This window comes from Panicum hallii, chromosome 9 (assembly GCF_002211085.1).
Source record: "Panicum hallii strain FIL2 chromosome 9, PHallii_v3.1, whole genome shotgun sequence".
Lineage (NCBI taxonomy): Eukaryota > Viridiplantae > Streptophyta > Magnoliopsida > Poales > Poaceae > Panicum > Panicum hallii.
Window position 1 is genome coordinate 53,596,891 of NC_038050.1, and position 14,846 is coordinate 53,611,736.

The 14,846-nt window shown below is 48.9% G+C and overlaps 4 protein-coding genes and 1 long non-coding RNA gene across 5 annotated transcripts; 4 read left to right on the forward strand and 1 right to left on the reverse strand.

Moving 5' to 3' along the window:
- The first annotated feature begins 79 nt into the window (after positions 1 to 79).
- LOC112874155 (choline-phosphate cytidylyltransferase 2-like) lies at positions 80 to 3,002 on the forward strand. Its single transcript, XM_025937336.1, has 8 exons — positions 80 to 381; positions 826 to 939; positions 1,534 to 1,629; positions 1,722 to 1,764; positions 1,855 to 2,010; positions 2,105 to 2,173; positions 2,300 to 2,410; positions 2,563 to 3,002. Exons 1-8 carry the CDS (start codon positions 188 to 190, stop codon positions 2,656 to 2,658), a joined length of 879 nt encoding a protein of 292 aa, XP_025793121.1. The 5' UTR covers positions 80 to 187; the 3' UTR covers positions 2,659 to 3,002.
- On the reverse strand, positions 2,907 to 4,287 carry LOC112874156. The gene is made up of 2 exons (XR_003224909.1): positions 4,092 to 4,287; positions 2,907 to 3,104 (listed from the first exon to the last, which is right to left on the reverse strand). It is a non-coding gene; the product is annotated as an uncharacterized LOC112874156 (long non-coding RNA).
- Positions 4,288 to 4,525: 238 nt separating this feature from the next.
- LOC112874152 (plastidal glycolate/glycerate translocator 1, chloroplastic) lies at positions 4,526 to 8,128 on the forward strand. The gene is made up of 8 exons (XM_025937332.1): positions 4,526 to 5,333; positions 5,419 to 5,734; positions 6,181 to 6,442; positions 6,533 to 6,648; positions 6,798 to 6,907; positions 7,024 to 7,201; positions 7,508 to 7,637; positions 7,752 to 8,128. Exons 1-8 carry the CDS (start codon positions 4,974 to 4,976, stop codon positions 7,900 to 7,902), a joined length of 1,623 nt encoding a protein of 540 aa, XP_025793117.1. The 5' UTR covers positions 4,526 to 4,973; the 3' UTR covers positions 7,903 to 8,128.
- An 82-nt stretch (positions 8,129 to 8,210) lies between these two features.
- On the forward strand, positions 8,211 to 9,996 carry LOC112874153. The gene has a single exon (XM_025937334.1). It carries the CDS (start codon positions 8,579 to 8,581, stop codon positions 9,788 to 9,790), a length of 1,212 nt encoding a protein of 403 aa, XP_025793119.1. The 5' UTR covers positions 8,211 to 8,578; the 3' UTR covers positions 9,791 to 9,996.
- A 618-nt stretch (positions 9,997 to 10,614) lies between these two features.
- On the forward strand, positions 10,615 to 14,798 carry LOC112874154 (26S proteasome non-ATPase regulatory subunit 13 homolog B-like). Its single transcript, XM_025937335.1, has 7 exons — positions 10,615 to 10,780; positions 10,910 to 11,145; positions 12,013 to 12,459; positions 12,552 to 12,632; positions 13,153 to 13,349; positions 13,431 to 13,530; positions 14,231 to 14,798. The coding sequence occupies exons 2-7, from the start codon at positions 10,999 to 11,001 to the stop codon at positions 14,414 to 14,416; spliced, it is 1,158 nt and encodes a 385-aa protein (XP_025793120.1). The 5' UTR covers positions 10,615 to 10,780; positions 10,910 to 10,998; the 3' UTR covers positions 14,417 to 14,798.
- Positions 14,799 to 14,846: the final 48 nt, after the last annotated feature.

Here is a 14,846-nt window from a genome sequence, read left to right on the forward strand (position 1 = left end):
GAGGCGCACCCTCGCACCGCACCGGACACGCGGCTCCTCCCACCGCGCCCGCGCCTTTTTATGGACGCGCCCGCGCGCGGCCTCGCCCCCCCTTCCCAGGAAGGGAAACCGGGCAGCGGGACTCCACACCCCTTCTCTTCTCCTCCGCCGTCGCTGCCGTGACCCCGAGAGAGGCACACACAGAGAGATGGCGCGAGTCTCCAATGCCAGGAAGCGGCAGGGCGCCAAGCCCGCGGCCGCCGCGGATCCCGCCCCCAACAGCACCACCAAGCACGCCGGGAGCAGCGGCGGCGTCGACCGCCCCGTGCGCGTCTACGCCGACGGCATCTTCGATCTCTTCCACTTCGGCCACGCCCGCGCCCTCGAGCAGGCCAAGAAGCTGTACGGCCCCCTTCCCTTCTCCCCCCTTCCCCACCGCACTCTTCCTCCACGATGGAACGCGACGAAGCATAGATCCGTCCCTGTCATGTCCCTCGCGTCCTCGCGCGCCGCCGCGTCCGCCGATTCGGCTGCCGCAGGCGGGCTCCGTTAGATCTGGGCGCCACCGCCGCCGCGCGCCCGCCCGATCTCTCGCCCTCCCTTCCCCGTCGCGAGTCGCGTGCGTAATTGCGCGTGCCCGTCACCCCACCCCACCCCACCGGAGTTGACATTTCAACCTCCTCCGTCAACGGGATCTGGGTACAGTTTGTGCCATGCGTGGCATCGACTCCTGCGCGCTCCGCTTAAGTCGCCCGTGATGATGCAGCTGCTACCATCGTTAACTCTTAATGCGCGCTCTCCATTATCTAATCGTCACATCCCATGTGTTGTTGTGGCAACTCGCAGGTTCCCCAACACGTATCTGCTCGTCGGATGCTGCAACGACGAGCTCACCTACCGCTACAAGGGCAAGACCGTCATGACCCAGGAAGAGCGCTACGAGTCCCTGCGCCACTGCAAGTCAGTAAATCCAGCCTTTTACTACTCTTATCACAGCTAGCTGATTCGGTTCAACCAACTACCCATTTTTATGATGTCAATTGTAATTGCGCCTGTAAATGGTGATAATCGAGTCATCACACTCTTGTAGATTTTATATTCCTTTTTGCCCTTATGCTCTGAATGATATCAAGATCCACCAGCAGTGCTACTGTAGTGCTCTTGTCTGTTTGTTAACCAGATCTTTTGTTCATTCTGTGATCCAGGTCTTTTACCCCAACACTCATAACATATCCCTCATTACAACCTATACTCTTTTTAATCAACTGGAAATTGAAGGCACTGTAAATTTGAGGCTACTGCATCCTACAGCCTCTTTTATGCCTTGTCGTTGACCTTTTTTATCACGGCTTGTTAAGATTGTTTTAAGCACCTGATGCTTGTGGTTAAGAGTTTGTTAAGCCTCTTCTGCTAAGCTAAAGATGATAAATCTTCATAGATGATACCAAAAAACAACTAAAGCAAGATTCTGAAAAACTGCTATGTCACGAATGAAATTGAACCCTGCTCCTTTCTCCCATATTGATTGGCTGACCATCTATCTACTGATTTTAGGTGGGTTGATGAGGTCATTCCTGATGCTCCCTGGGTTCTCACACAGGAGTTCATTGACAAGCATCAGATTGACTATGTTGCTCATGATGCGCTACCGTAAGTCTGATCTGCACAAGGCCTATTTCAGATGTTCCTGTTTCGCCCTCTAAATACTTGAACTAACTGTTGTACCTTTCTTGTTACTACAGTTATGCTGATACTAGTGGGGCTGCAAATGATGTCTATGACTTTGTAAGTCTCCTTTGCCATAGCCAATTAAATGTTATATGCATCTTTGCTTTGTTTCCATGCTGAAAATATTTCTGCTTGTATGTATATTAGGTTAAAAAGATCGGGAAATTCAAGGAAACAAAAAGGACAGATGGAGTTTCTACTTCGGACCTCATAATGAGGATCTTAAAGGACTACAATCAGTATGTCATGAGGAATTTAGCACGGGGCTACTCTAGGAAGGATCTAGGTGTGAGCTATGTCAAGGTTAGGCACTTCTTTGTTGGCACATACTGATGGAACAGAATTATTTTAGAGGTTTTGCAAGTAGTAACATATCAACTCTTATTATTTTCATCAGGAGAAACAACTGCAAGTTAATATGAAGATTAATAAACTGCGAGAGACTGTGAAGGCGCATCAGGAAAAGGTAACCGTGCTGTTGCTCTGAGACTGATCAGTACTTGTTTGGGAAGTCGGTTTACTACTTTAAGGCTTGCAGATTATGGCCATCAGTTTTACTGACATCTTGCTTTGTGTGAATTATGCCTCACAGTTGCAAACAGTGGCAAAGACCGCTGGGTTGAATCATGAAGAATGGCTTGCCAACGCGGATCGCTGGGTTGCCGGTTTCCTGGAGAAGTTTGAGCAACACTGCCACAACATGGTAATATGCTTTTCTAAGAATGTAATCTTGCCAAAGCTAGCTAAATGGAATTTTAAACTTGTTAGATAAGTGGCAGGTCAATACTTGTTAAGAATTGGGGTAAATTTGCTGGCTTTCAGCTCAAACTGACGTCTTTTAATTATTGTACTCAGGAAACAGCCATCAAGGACAGGATACAGGAGAGGCTGGGGAGACAGCTGAGCAAAGGAATGAACGCTGGTCTTGTGCAGCAGCCGGTGATGGCCTAAGTGTGCTGCTGCTGCAGTGTAGATGAACCCTCGTGGACCGGTCTAGGGTGAAGTGGACCGATGCTCATCCTCAGGTGATTGTGTGGTGTGGTGTGGCGACATGGAACGCGGATGCTTGTAAGAGTGCAACGCAGTTGCTGAGGTGTTTCTAGTTTTGTAATGCAAATGGAAGCCGTATACAATGTCTATAGGAGAGGCGTTTGGTGTTTTGGGCATCGTTACGGTCGTTTTTTCTTTGTACGTAAGGGTTAGATTAACCTTCTTTTTCTTTATCGGGATTGTTGTTCTTTCGTGGTTATATATTATATGTTCCATCCATAATGGGTAAAGACAAACATTCGCCATATATGCTCTTGTCACCTGTAATGTTGGTCTTCATCTCCCTCTGCTCTTATGTCCGAGAGCATTGACGAGTTAAGAGTGCTGAATAACCTTCCTACTGAGACCTGATACAAAGAGTATATATTGCAAATAAAGAATATTATATTCATAAGTCAAGCAACTAAAACTACATTTTAATTATACTATTGGATTTGTTATGACAAAAATCTTTAATATTAAGACTGCACTTAAATGTGGTTGGATGATTTTATACTTAATTGTCCAGTTGTACGATAAAAATTATTCTATATCTTAAAAGTAGTTCTAAAAGATTTCATTTAAATATTATCAAGTGTGGACTTATTTGATAGCTCTGGTTATAAGAAATCCAATAGTGAAATCGGAATTTGATTTAGATACTTGATTCGGAAGATATGGATGGTTTTACTTTGAATCGTTGTGCATATAACCCGATGCATATGTTAAATCTGCAACACGCTAGTGGTCTAGTGGTATGTGATGTTGTGCATGGACATAGGTGGGCTAGTATAATAACTTTGGGCCCAATAAAATGTTAAAAATCCCTCGACCATAATTATGCGACAGGACGTCTCACAGCAGCGCGCGACCCTCAATATTAGCGAGCAATTGATGAATAATCTTGAATCGATGAGCTTGTTAGGGATATCCAGGGGGCTGTGCGACTAGGATGCGAGCCATCGCAAAAGGCCCATAAGGTTTATTATGAGCTCGCCCCTGTCGCTGGATCCGTCACCGCTGGCCGCCGCCACTCGGCTTGCTACGCTTCCATTCTAATCTGGTCCATCGGTTGTCTACCCGACCGCCGGCGGTGTCCCGCCGCCCTCGCCCCCTCAACCCGCCACCTCCACCGTGCTTCCCTACCACCCCAAAACCTTCTTCAGCCACGTTACAACCGAGCGCGGAGCTTCTACGACTCGTTCCCTCGCACCCGCGCATGTGACTCTTAATATTCCCGGATATCCAGTGTTGCTGATGGGATTACAAGTTTTCTTTTTCTTTTGAGAACAGGGATCATTACGGGAAGTTGGGAACTCGTGCAACTGTAGGAGGTTACGAACGAACAAGGGTACCTGCGTGCGAGCAGCCCAGCCCGTAGCTGCTTCAGCAGGCCAGACACGTAGCAAGGGCCTAGCGCTACTGGGCCTGTCCTCGCTTCAATGGGCTTGTAGCCCAGGGCCCGCAACCGCAGCTGGCAACCGCACGAGGGAGGGGCGCTGGGGGCAGCGTGATCCGGGGGGCCTCCGGGGGGCGCGGAGCGGCCGGTGTCCGTTGATGCCGGCTGCCGGCGCGCCCACCCCTCCATCGTCGTCTTCCTCCAGCTCTCCTCGCGCGCGACCTCCACCGCAGCTCCCGCCCCCGCCCCGTGCCTCAACATCCCTTGCCATGCCACCGTCTGCAGTCGGCAGCGCCGCCCGCCACCAGGACGGCCTCCCACTCAGGGAAATTGCCCCGGCGAAAGTGCTCCTTGGGGGACCCAAACCCCGGCGGCCCTCCACTGCTTCTCCGGCGATCTACTACTAGCGGCTGACCGCCGCGAGCGCGCGGCATGTCGCGGGTTAAGATATTCCCATCCATTCGCTTGGTACTCCTGCCGTCGCTATCGTAAGAAGAGGACGAGGAGAATCAATTGATCGATCAGGTGAGGGCGTGAGGCGAGGGGGTTCTCGCAGCCCAAACGGTCTCGATCCCAACCCCATCCGCGCTCGCTGCCATGCCGGCAATTTGTGGCCACACCTCCACCGCCGGCTATCCCAGTAGCTCCCCCTTCCATCCCAACGCGTCGCATCGCATCGCATCGAATCTGCGATCCCGCTACCACCTGCCTGCTCCGGGCCGGCGCGCGCGCGCGAGGGAGGAGCGGGACATCAGCTGATCAGCCTGCAGCCCTGCAGGAGGGAGGGAAACTTCGCTTCGTCCTCCTCTGCACTCCACGAGCAACGCTCTCCTACTCCATGGCAGCGACCGCCATGATTGGGCTTGCCACTTTACGCTGCCACCACCACCGCGTCTCCGCCCGCCCCCGCGCCACGTCGGCTGTCCGCTCCTGCACGCTTCCTCCTCGATGCCGACGATGCGGATCGGTCACGCTCCATTCCTCTTGTGCCGCGTCCCCGCCCCGTGGCCGCCCAGCAGCAGCATTGAGCCGCATCGCTGCCGGCAACACTACTGGCTTCATGGGTCCATCCAAATCCAACAATGGCACCGCCGCGCTTCCCCGATCGTCATCGTCCGACTTTCGCCGCCGGCTGATCGTCCCCAACTCCACCGGCAATGCCAGCGCCACGTCCGGTTCATCCGGACTGCTGCCCACCGTGAGAAGATAGATGCTTGCTTTCAACTTTTCCTTTATGTTCTTCTTGAATCAAACCCGATCGATGCGTGTATCTATGCACGCAGATTCTTGGCGTCGCGCACCTGCTCGTGTCGCTGGGCATCGTGGTCGCCACCGACAAGTTCCTCAAGCAGGCATTCGTCGCCGCGTCCATCAAGTTCCCAAGCGCCCTCTTCGGCATGTTCTGCGTCTTCTCCGTGCTCGTCGTCTTCGACGCGTTCGTGCCCGCTCTCGCCAAGGGATTCATAGACTTCTTTGAGCCCGCCACTCTGTTCATCCAGAGGTGGCTGCCCCTGTTCTATGTCCCGTCCCTGGTCGTGCTGCCGCTAGCCGTCAGGGATGTCCCAGCGGCTTCAGGCCTCAAGATCTTCGCAATCACCTGTATGTATCCTTCCCGATCATATCGTACCACTCATTGTTTCTCTTCACTTAATTTCATGCTATCCATCTAGTAATATGAAGGGTCAAGAAAAACTTGAAATATGACATTATGACACGCACTTACAAAATTGAATTAGTTCATGCCTGCAAAGGCACTAAGGCAGAGGATGCTTTCCTTCATGTATGTAGGTTAGCAGAACTGCAACAGAAAAGATGACGTTTTTAAAATTGTGAAGTACGAAGCCAGTCTGACTGATGATAGCATCGTGATCCTCTGGGTTAAGTGATTGCACATGAAACACACGGTAGAGAAGGAACTAGATTTGATTACATCAATGGCCTGGTTCATTTTCTTTTTGTTGCCTTGGCAGTCTATATTTCCATTTCTGAAAAATAAATTTGGGACAACTACATTTATATGGTTCTCATTTGGCTTTCTCCCCTAGTTGGTGGATGGTTCGCTTCACTCGCGGTCGCGGGGTACACAGCGCTAGCTGTGAGAAAACTTGTGAAGACGCAGCTTATACCATCAGAGCCCATGAGCAAGCCGTCGCCTTTTTCGACCTTCGAAACCTGGGCATGGGGTGCCATCTTCGTGGCATCATTTGGTGTTGCATATTTCAATCCCACAGCACTTGGTACCACAGCAAGAACATGCCTTCCGTTCCTGCTCGCTGCCAATGTGCTGGGATACATGGTTGGTTCTGGGTAAATATGCTTATATAAACTCGATCAATAGGATCCAAACTACGCAGGCAGCTCATTTCTGTTTTTCCTGACGATCTCGGTATTTTTCAGGTTACCGGCCGGTGTCAAGAAAGTGTTGCATCCAATCATCTCCTGCGCACTTTCTGCGGATTTGGCAGCTGTAGCGTATGGGTACCTCTCCGGGTCTGGACTTGATGCCGTGCTAGGTTCATAAGCTAAACCCTACTAGTCCTACAGTTAAACTGTGTATTCTTTAGTTCTTAGAAGAGTTACCTTCAAAGCATCTGTGGCCGGAGTACCATAGAACATAAACACAATATCATAGTGCTCTCAGAAATTTAAAGTGGTTGTCCAGGTGATTACTTTACAAAGGCGCCCTCTAATCCCGGAGCTGGTGACGTTCTAATGGGTTTCCTTGGGTCTGTGATCATATCATTTGCATTCTCAATGTTCAAGGCGAGAAAGGTACCACTGCACATATTGGCTATTCATTATGTGACATCATTTCTGTTCAGCTCTATTTTGCTACAAGTGCCTGTTGTCTGAACGAATGCTACCTATTTTATGCTTCCTGACTTCAGCTTGTGAAGAGGCACGCAGCAGAGATCTTCACATCAATTGCCCTTGCATCGACGTTCTCTTTGTACTCAACTGCTATCATAGGGCGCCTGATAGGGCTGGAGCCATCGTTAACCATATCGATATTGCCCAGGTGTATTACCGTGGCGCTGGCTTTGAGCATAGTATCTTTCTTCGAAGGTAAACACTGGTTTGCATTCTCTAGTGAATTGTCTATATTCCAGTCAGCATCAACGACGAGATAAGATTGGGTTTCCTAGCTTGTATTCCCCTGCAAGTTAAATCCTGTGTTATGATGATGAGTTCCTAGCTTGTATTCGCAGTAAAGTTAACCATAGGTTACTTAATTTACCTAAATCTGTAGTTTTATTTTTGAAAAAATTGTAGTTGTTTGACTCAGGTCTTCAGAAAGAGTTGAATATTCGTTCCATTTATCCTTGCCATAAATTGCTGACCAGCAGGTTCGTGGTTTTTCTTGTGGTTCAGGTGTAAACTCTTCGCTAACCGCTGCCGTGGTTGTCCTTACCGGGCTCATTGGTGCCAATTTCGTCCAAGCGGCTATGGATAAACTTGGTCTGAAAGACCCCATCGCCAGAGGAATAGGAACAGCGTCCAGGTAACTTGCTCGAAATGTGTTGGTCCGGCTCATTCTTTTGCTCTGCAAAGCATGATCAGGATCCAGGCCCTGAATGGCATGTAACCTTGTTTCATTGTTTGGTTGATGGTGCAGTGCTCATGGATTGGGAACAGCAGCACTGTCAGCCAAGGAGCCCGAAGCGCTGCCTTTCTGCGCCATCGCTTATGGTCTCACGGGGATTTTCGGATCGCTGATTTGCTCGGTTCCAGCAGTGAGGCAAAGCTTGATATTCATAGCTGGTTGAGATCAGGTCATGATGAGCGATTCAGGCTCGCCGCTGTGGTTAGCAGATACAAAGCATTTCTGGTAACTGATGAATTCATCAATTCAGAGAAAAGAAGATTTTTTTTTCTGTTTAAGAGAGTCATGTTCAGAAAAGATGAGAAAACAACGTCCCAGGTGAAATTTTGGGAAATAATTTACCATGTACAGAGGCTTGAAAAAAAAAAGGTGAACTAGATGTTTACTCCTGCATTGCAATTCTCCGGTTGTCATACTAGAGCGAGGTGGACCTATTTGCTGTTTGAGATATTACCTCTTTCTCATCTCTCTCTAAAACAAGAGATGCCTTTTAGACTTGGCATTTTTTAACAAAATAGAGGCAAATTACAGTATGCAATTGGACAAAAATTAGTTGGAGAGCAAGCACACGCGTTGGACGCCGGTGGACGCATGACTCGCTGGAGATGGAGTGGAGTGATGAGGTTGACAGTCACTGGCCACCGCTCCTGTCGCGTGTTATTAGTAGTGGAGTGTGTAGGTACCAAATCTTGAAGACAGAGGTAAAGTGGTCAACAGCAGTCTCCTCTCAGTTCACACTTGACACTTCACAATCCACACACTACACTGCACTACTGCAGTCGCAATCTACCTCCATAGTCCAGATCCCGCCCACATTCTCCTAGCCAACTGTGCCGGCGATGAGGAAGACGGGGGTGACCTCAGCCACCACAGGCACAGCCGCAGGAGGAGGGGCAGGCTGGCCGTGCTGTGGCGGCCTCAACCTCAGCGTGAGGCTCAACGTGCTGCTGCTGCTGTCGGTGGTGGCCACCAACCTGGTGTCCCTCTACCACCTCTCCCTCCGCGCCGCCACCGTGCCGCCGGTCCTCCTCCAGCAGCGCCAGCAGGACGGCGACCAGGAGCTGGTCCTGATTCGGCAGCTGGACGCCATCCGCGCGGGCGTGTCGCAGCTGAACCACCTCCGCTCCTCGTCCCCTCCGCCGCCGCCTCCCCCGCCGGAGCTGCTCCTCTACTCCCGCCTCGCCCCCGTCGCCTCCGCCTGCTCCGCGCACCCGGACCTCCTCCACCGGTACATGTCCTACACCCCCTTCGTGCCCTGCCCCGACGACGCCCTCTCCCTCGCCGAGCCGCTCCTCCTCCGCGGATGCCACCCGCTCCCGCGCCGCAGGTGCTTCTCCCCCACCGCGGCCGCGTCCGCATCCAAGCTCCTCCCCGCCGACCCCTTCTCCCCGCTCCCCGATGCCGCCGTCCGCTGGCCCAAGGACGGGAAGTGCAAATCTTTCTCCTGCCTGCCGCCGTCGCTGGGCTTCGACGTGACGCGTACGGAGGCCGCCCGGTTCCTCCGCGCGCGGGGGCCCCTGGACCTGACGGCGCCGCAGCTCCTGCGGCTGGCGTCGCTGAGCCGCGCGGGGCCCATCCGGCTGGGGCTCGACATCGGCGGCGGCACGGGCACGCTGGCGGCGCGGCTCAAGAAGCTCGCGAACGCCACGGTGGTGACGACCACCATGAACCTGGGCGCGCCCTACTCGGAGGCGGCGGCGGCGCGCGGGGTGGTGCCGCTGCACGCGCCGCTGCAGCAGCGGTTCCCCCTGGGGGACGGGACCATGGACGTGGTGCGGGCGGGCCACGCGGTGAACCGCTGGATCCCGGAGGCGGCGCTGGAGTTCCTGTGGTACGACGCCGACCGGGTGCTGCGCCCGGGCGGGCTGCTCTGGGTGGACCACTTCTGGTGCCGGAGGAGCGACCTGGAGGGCGTCTACGCCGCCATGCTGCGGAGGCTCGGCTACAAGACCATCAAGTGGGCTGTCGCCGACAAGAGCGTCGCCGGCGGCGGCAACAGTGGCAAGGACGAGGTCTACCTCACCGCACTGCTGCAGAAGCCATTCAGCTAGGTGGCGCACACTGTGAAATGGGGGCAAATGAAATGGAAGTTCATCGATCAATGGAGTATCTTCTTCGCTGAAGACTGAAGCAATGCATATTGCAGACATACCAGTGCAATGTTGCAGCAGTAGAACTGATGGGCAAGCTATACCTTGGCAAGTTTTCATTATTGTATGTAAATGGGATTATTGTCATAATTAGCAGCCTTTCTCTAGAGGATTCGTCCACTGATTAACAGGCCTCACCTTATGATAGCAATTTTTCCTCCACTGGTTCCTGGTTTCAAGTTAAACTGCTTACTGATAGTACAAATTTTTCTGTTGGATTTTTATTTCAGGAATGTGCGACTCCCATAGGTTAAGCGAGATTTTTTAGTTAGATTAAACTCTCAAGCTGGCCAAACAGTTCTCCGATGTCTCTATATTTCCCCAATAATTATTAATTTGTACCAATAGTTTATCCTAACTTCCTCAAATAAAGTGAGAGTTTCTATTCTCATAATATAGTAGTTGTATTGAGATGAGGTTACTGAAGAATTGCAAAAGTACGTCTCTCTCAATATCTAAAATGTGGTATTAGAATGTTAATGTTATTTGCCTTTCAGAAAAAATAAAATAAAATGTGGTATTAGAATAATACAATAACATTTTATTGCTAAAGATAAGCTCCTCGTAATTTATCCGGTTACGTGTGAATTTTCCGAGATTCATATGGCGGGCCGGTAGGTTGTACAACACGTAGCGGAAATTGATACGGGGCCCATGGGCCGAGTCGGGTCGTTCTGTTGGATGGGCCGCCGCACGCACACATGGGGCAACGCATTTTGGCATTCATTGGGCGGTCCGCACCGCAGCAGAGCCGTCGTCTCCGACTCGCCTCCGTGTTCTCTCCGTCGCACGCAGCCGTCGGGCTTCTCTTCTCTTCCTCGCAGCGGAGTCAGAACTCCACCACCAGATAGATCTAATCGATCGATCCGGATCTTTCCCTTCCATCTCACGGCAAGTACCTCCCCTTCCCTCCCCCCTCCCCCTGCCTCCGCCTCCCCCAGCGCTAGGGTTTTATTTTTCGCATTGCTCTTGCTGGTGGTTGTTGGTTGTTACCCTCCTCTCTCGTCGTCTCCCTCGCAGCCGCCGCCTTCGCCGCCGCAGATCTCCCGCGAACCATAACGACTCGCTAGCTCCCTTGCTCGGCTTGGGGAACCGGAGTTGGCGTAGCGATGGCGCTGCAGTACGTGGAGGCGCAGCGGCAGGCGCGCCCGGACCTCGCCGACTGGTACGCCTCCCTCGCCGACCTCTACCAGCGGAAGCTGTGGCACCAGCTCACCCTCAAGCTCGACCAATTCCTACAGCTCCAGGCCGCACAGGTTCGGTTCCTCCTCCTCGTCCCCTTCGTCTTAGGGTTAGGGAAGGTTTTGCCGATGGATACCAGATGTGTTAGTTCATGAGGCGGATCTCTCCCACCCGGGCTCTTCCTTTAGTAAGATTTGAAGTTGTGATTGGATAATTGTTGCTGGCCTAATCTTTTGAGTTACCTATGTGGGGAAATTGCATAAAAATTCGCAGTAATTGGGCACTTCTTTGTTGCCTCATGGTTCTCAATTCTGTTCCCATATACTGTCAGATTCAGCAGCTTGCATATTGGACCAGTAAAACTGCATGCATGTTGTTCAAGCATCCTGCTGCAGCTTCAGTTAACGTCAGTCGAACATGGTTGAAATGGATAAAACTATCAAGAGAGTGTTTCTGGGCCTTCTCTGTCTGCAATGCACACAAGCTCAGTTGAATGATATAATCAATATTTATCGGACATAGGGAATGAATTGCCACTTCACTTGACTTAGGTATATGAGTGCCAGTTACATGGGCAACTGCTGAAGAATAATGATGTCTAAGGAAAATCACAAGTAACTGAGATGTTTTTTACTTGTTGCTTGCCTTGTTAACATATACCATAGTCTTTTAATCGATTTCTCACATACCTGTGTATTTTATCATGGGTGATAAATTAAACTGTAGTTCAATGTGCAACTGCACTGGAGTGATTTTGTTCTCAAGTGGTTATATTGATCATTTTGGTTGTTTATAAGAATTTTTTGTTCTAGTTTGTGGTTTGACTACCTATTATGATTGAAAGTTTTGTCATTTTTATATTGTTTGACATTATTTCACCTGCTGTGATTTTTAGACCCTCAGTTTCTTTTATGACTCTAATGCCATCGTTTCTTCCACAGACCGGAGACACTATCATTCAGCTCTACAACAATTTCATCACTGACTTTGAGACCAAGATCAATCTGCTAAAGCTTGCCCATTTTGCGGTGATAGCTTCTCGCCAATATCCTGACAAGGATGCTGCAATTACATTCTTAGAGGGGGTGATCACAAAGTTGCGTGAGACAAGGGAGTCGCGGATTAATGAGCCAATTCTCTACGTGAAGATGCAAATTGCAGCAATTAATCTTGAGAAAGGAAACCAAAAGGAGTGCAAGAATTTGTTGGAGGAAGGGAAAACCACTCTGGATAGTATGACCGATGTTGATCCCACAGTTCATGCTAGCTTTTACTGGATATCATCTCAATACCACAAGGCCCGCCAAGAATTTGCTGAGTTCTACAAGAACGCTCTTCTCTATCTGGCCTACACAACTGTGGAATCTCTCTCTGAGTCATTCAAGCTGGTATCTTTCATCATCAATAACATTGTGGATCATAAAAAAATCGTTCAGTTGCAAAATTGAGCTGGTTTACTGACTATGTTCTGTCATGTCAGGACTTGGCGTTTGATCTTTCTCTCGCGGCCTTGCTGGGTGATAACATTTACAACTTTGGGGAATTGTTAGCACACCCGATTGTAAGTAGTACTTTGCTTGTGCATGACTTATTCTGTTCTCATCCTTACTCTTCATGTATTGTAGTTTTCTTTTGATGGCATCCATTCCACTAGGTACTTCTTTTGTTGTTTTATAGTTTTATACAAAAATACCAGCAGCACACTTATTTGATTATCAGTGTCAAGTGCATGAGTTTGTGCGCACAATTATCAGTTATACAATAAATTCAACCTGTAAAGGTACCACATTATATAAAATTTTGAATATAAAGTCCATTATACAGATTGACATGCTGTAGCCACTCGTAGTGTATTTGTTATTGCAGAGTAATTTCTTTACATTTGTATGGTTGACATTGAAGAGGATGTAGTCTCGTCTGAACAAAATTAATTTGGATATTATTCCATTTCAGTGTAAGACAAGCTGACTAATGTAACAGGAACATCATTCAATCGAAACTAGAGTTTTTTTTGTGTGCAAATTATGTGTTTTAATTTGGTACTTCTTTGATCTAAAAGTTATTTTTATCTCTACCCACAGATCAATAGTCTTATTGGAACCAAGGTGGAGTGGGTCTACCATATGTTACAAGCGTTCAACACCGGCAACCTTGCTCTCTATCAAGAACTTTGCAGGGTTCACAATGCCGCTCTTACTGCACAGCCAGCTTTGGTGCAGAATGAACGGAAGCTGCTTGAGAAGATCAACATTCTTTGTCTGATGGAGATAATCTTTAGGTAACATTTGTGGAATATTACTTTTTCTAACAGCACCTCCATTTTCTTTTCCTTTGACATTACATTTTCTTCATGTTCCAGCCGTCCATCAGAAGATAGAACTATCCCATTGAGTGTTATTGCTGAGCGGACTAAGCTTTCTATCAGTGATGTCGAATATCTTCTTATGAAGAGCCTCTCGGTAACTTCATTTCCTTTTTCCCCTTTGTTTTCTTATATTCTTTTTAGCATAAGATATTATTTTCATTTTTGTGGAATTCTGTTGTGATGGACCATAGCTTTTTCGGAATGCTGCAACCTTCTCTGTTTTATGCTCCTAATTTTTTTAAACAAATTTGGTCATTGGAAACTCAATGTATGTTTACATGGTGTGTGGTTCTGAAACAGCAAGAGTAACATGTAATACACTGCTATATGGCAGTCCTCCCAACACTTCTGCTAGTCTTGTTTATTATAGTATTCCAATGGATGGTTTTCTGGAACTTCATTATTTGAATTCTTTCATTTCTATAGAAGTTGACTAATTGTGTGGGCGGCAGATTTTGCTTCGCATGTTTGAGTATTTTTGGTTGAAATGTTTGTTGATCTTCATAGACCTGTTGTCCTTGTTGCAGTGTTTGTCCAATGCATGAACAAACCTTCCTGTTCAAGTTGTTGACTGTAGTAATATCTGATACTAGTTTCTGTATTTTTAGCCCTCTATGTAAGAGATTAAGTTTTATTTGAGTCACTGCTTTAAGCTTGTTCTTGCAAAAGTGCGACCTGTTGATGCCTGCTATTTAGTTGTTGAAGTATCACTGGAGACTTAGGTGTTCGCTGTCTTGTTTGGCTGACATATGGCTGGCAATCCATTTATAACATTTCTTTCTTTTCCAACGCAGGTTCATCTTATCGAGGGAATAATTGATGAAGTGGACAGTACAGTTCACGTCTCTTGGGTCCAGCCTAGAGTACTTGGAATTCCACAGGTCAAGGCTTTGCGCGAGAGGCTGGATGCCTGGGTTGGAAAGGTGCATACGACATTGCTTTCAGTTGAGGCGGAGACCCCTGATCTTGTTGCTGCGTAATTTCGCATCTGTTCCACTTCTGCGAGAGGCTTGGTCAGCGATGTCTCGATGCAAAATGAGAGATGCTCTGTGTGTGATGCTTGTAGTCATCATCTTCTGGATAATGAAACCTGCTGCCCTGAGCATTTTGCCTGCCTGCCACTGCGTCCTACTGATCGGGGCCTGTAATTTCCTTTTTGTTATCCTATGGACATGGATGGTTAGAACTTCACGGAGTGTCACTGAGACGAGGCCAATGGATTGGAAATTTCATACTAGCAGGGTGGTACTGTAGTTTCCCAGTTGAATTTGATTTGTAACTGAGTTTATACTCGTCTGTTGGACATGGATGCAGGAAAATCTTGCTGAATCTTTCAAGTCTTTGAAGGATCTTTGATGCTGATGTTTGCATGTTACGTTGCCATATACCGGTGGTATTTGATTCTATGCG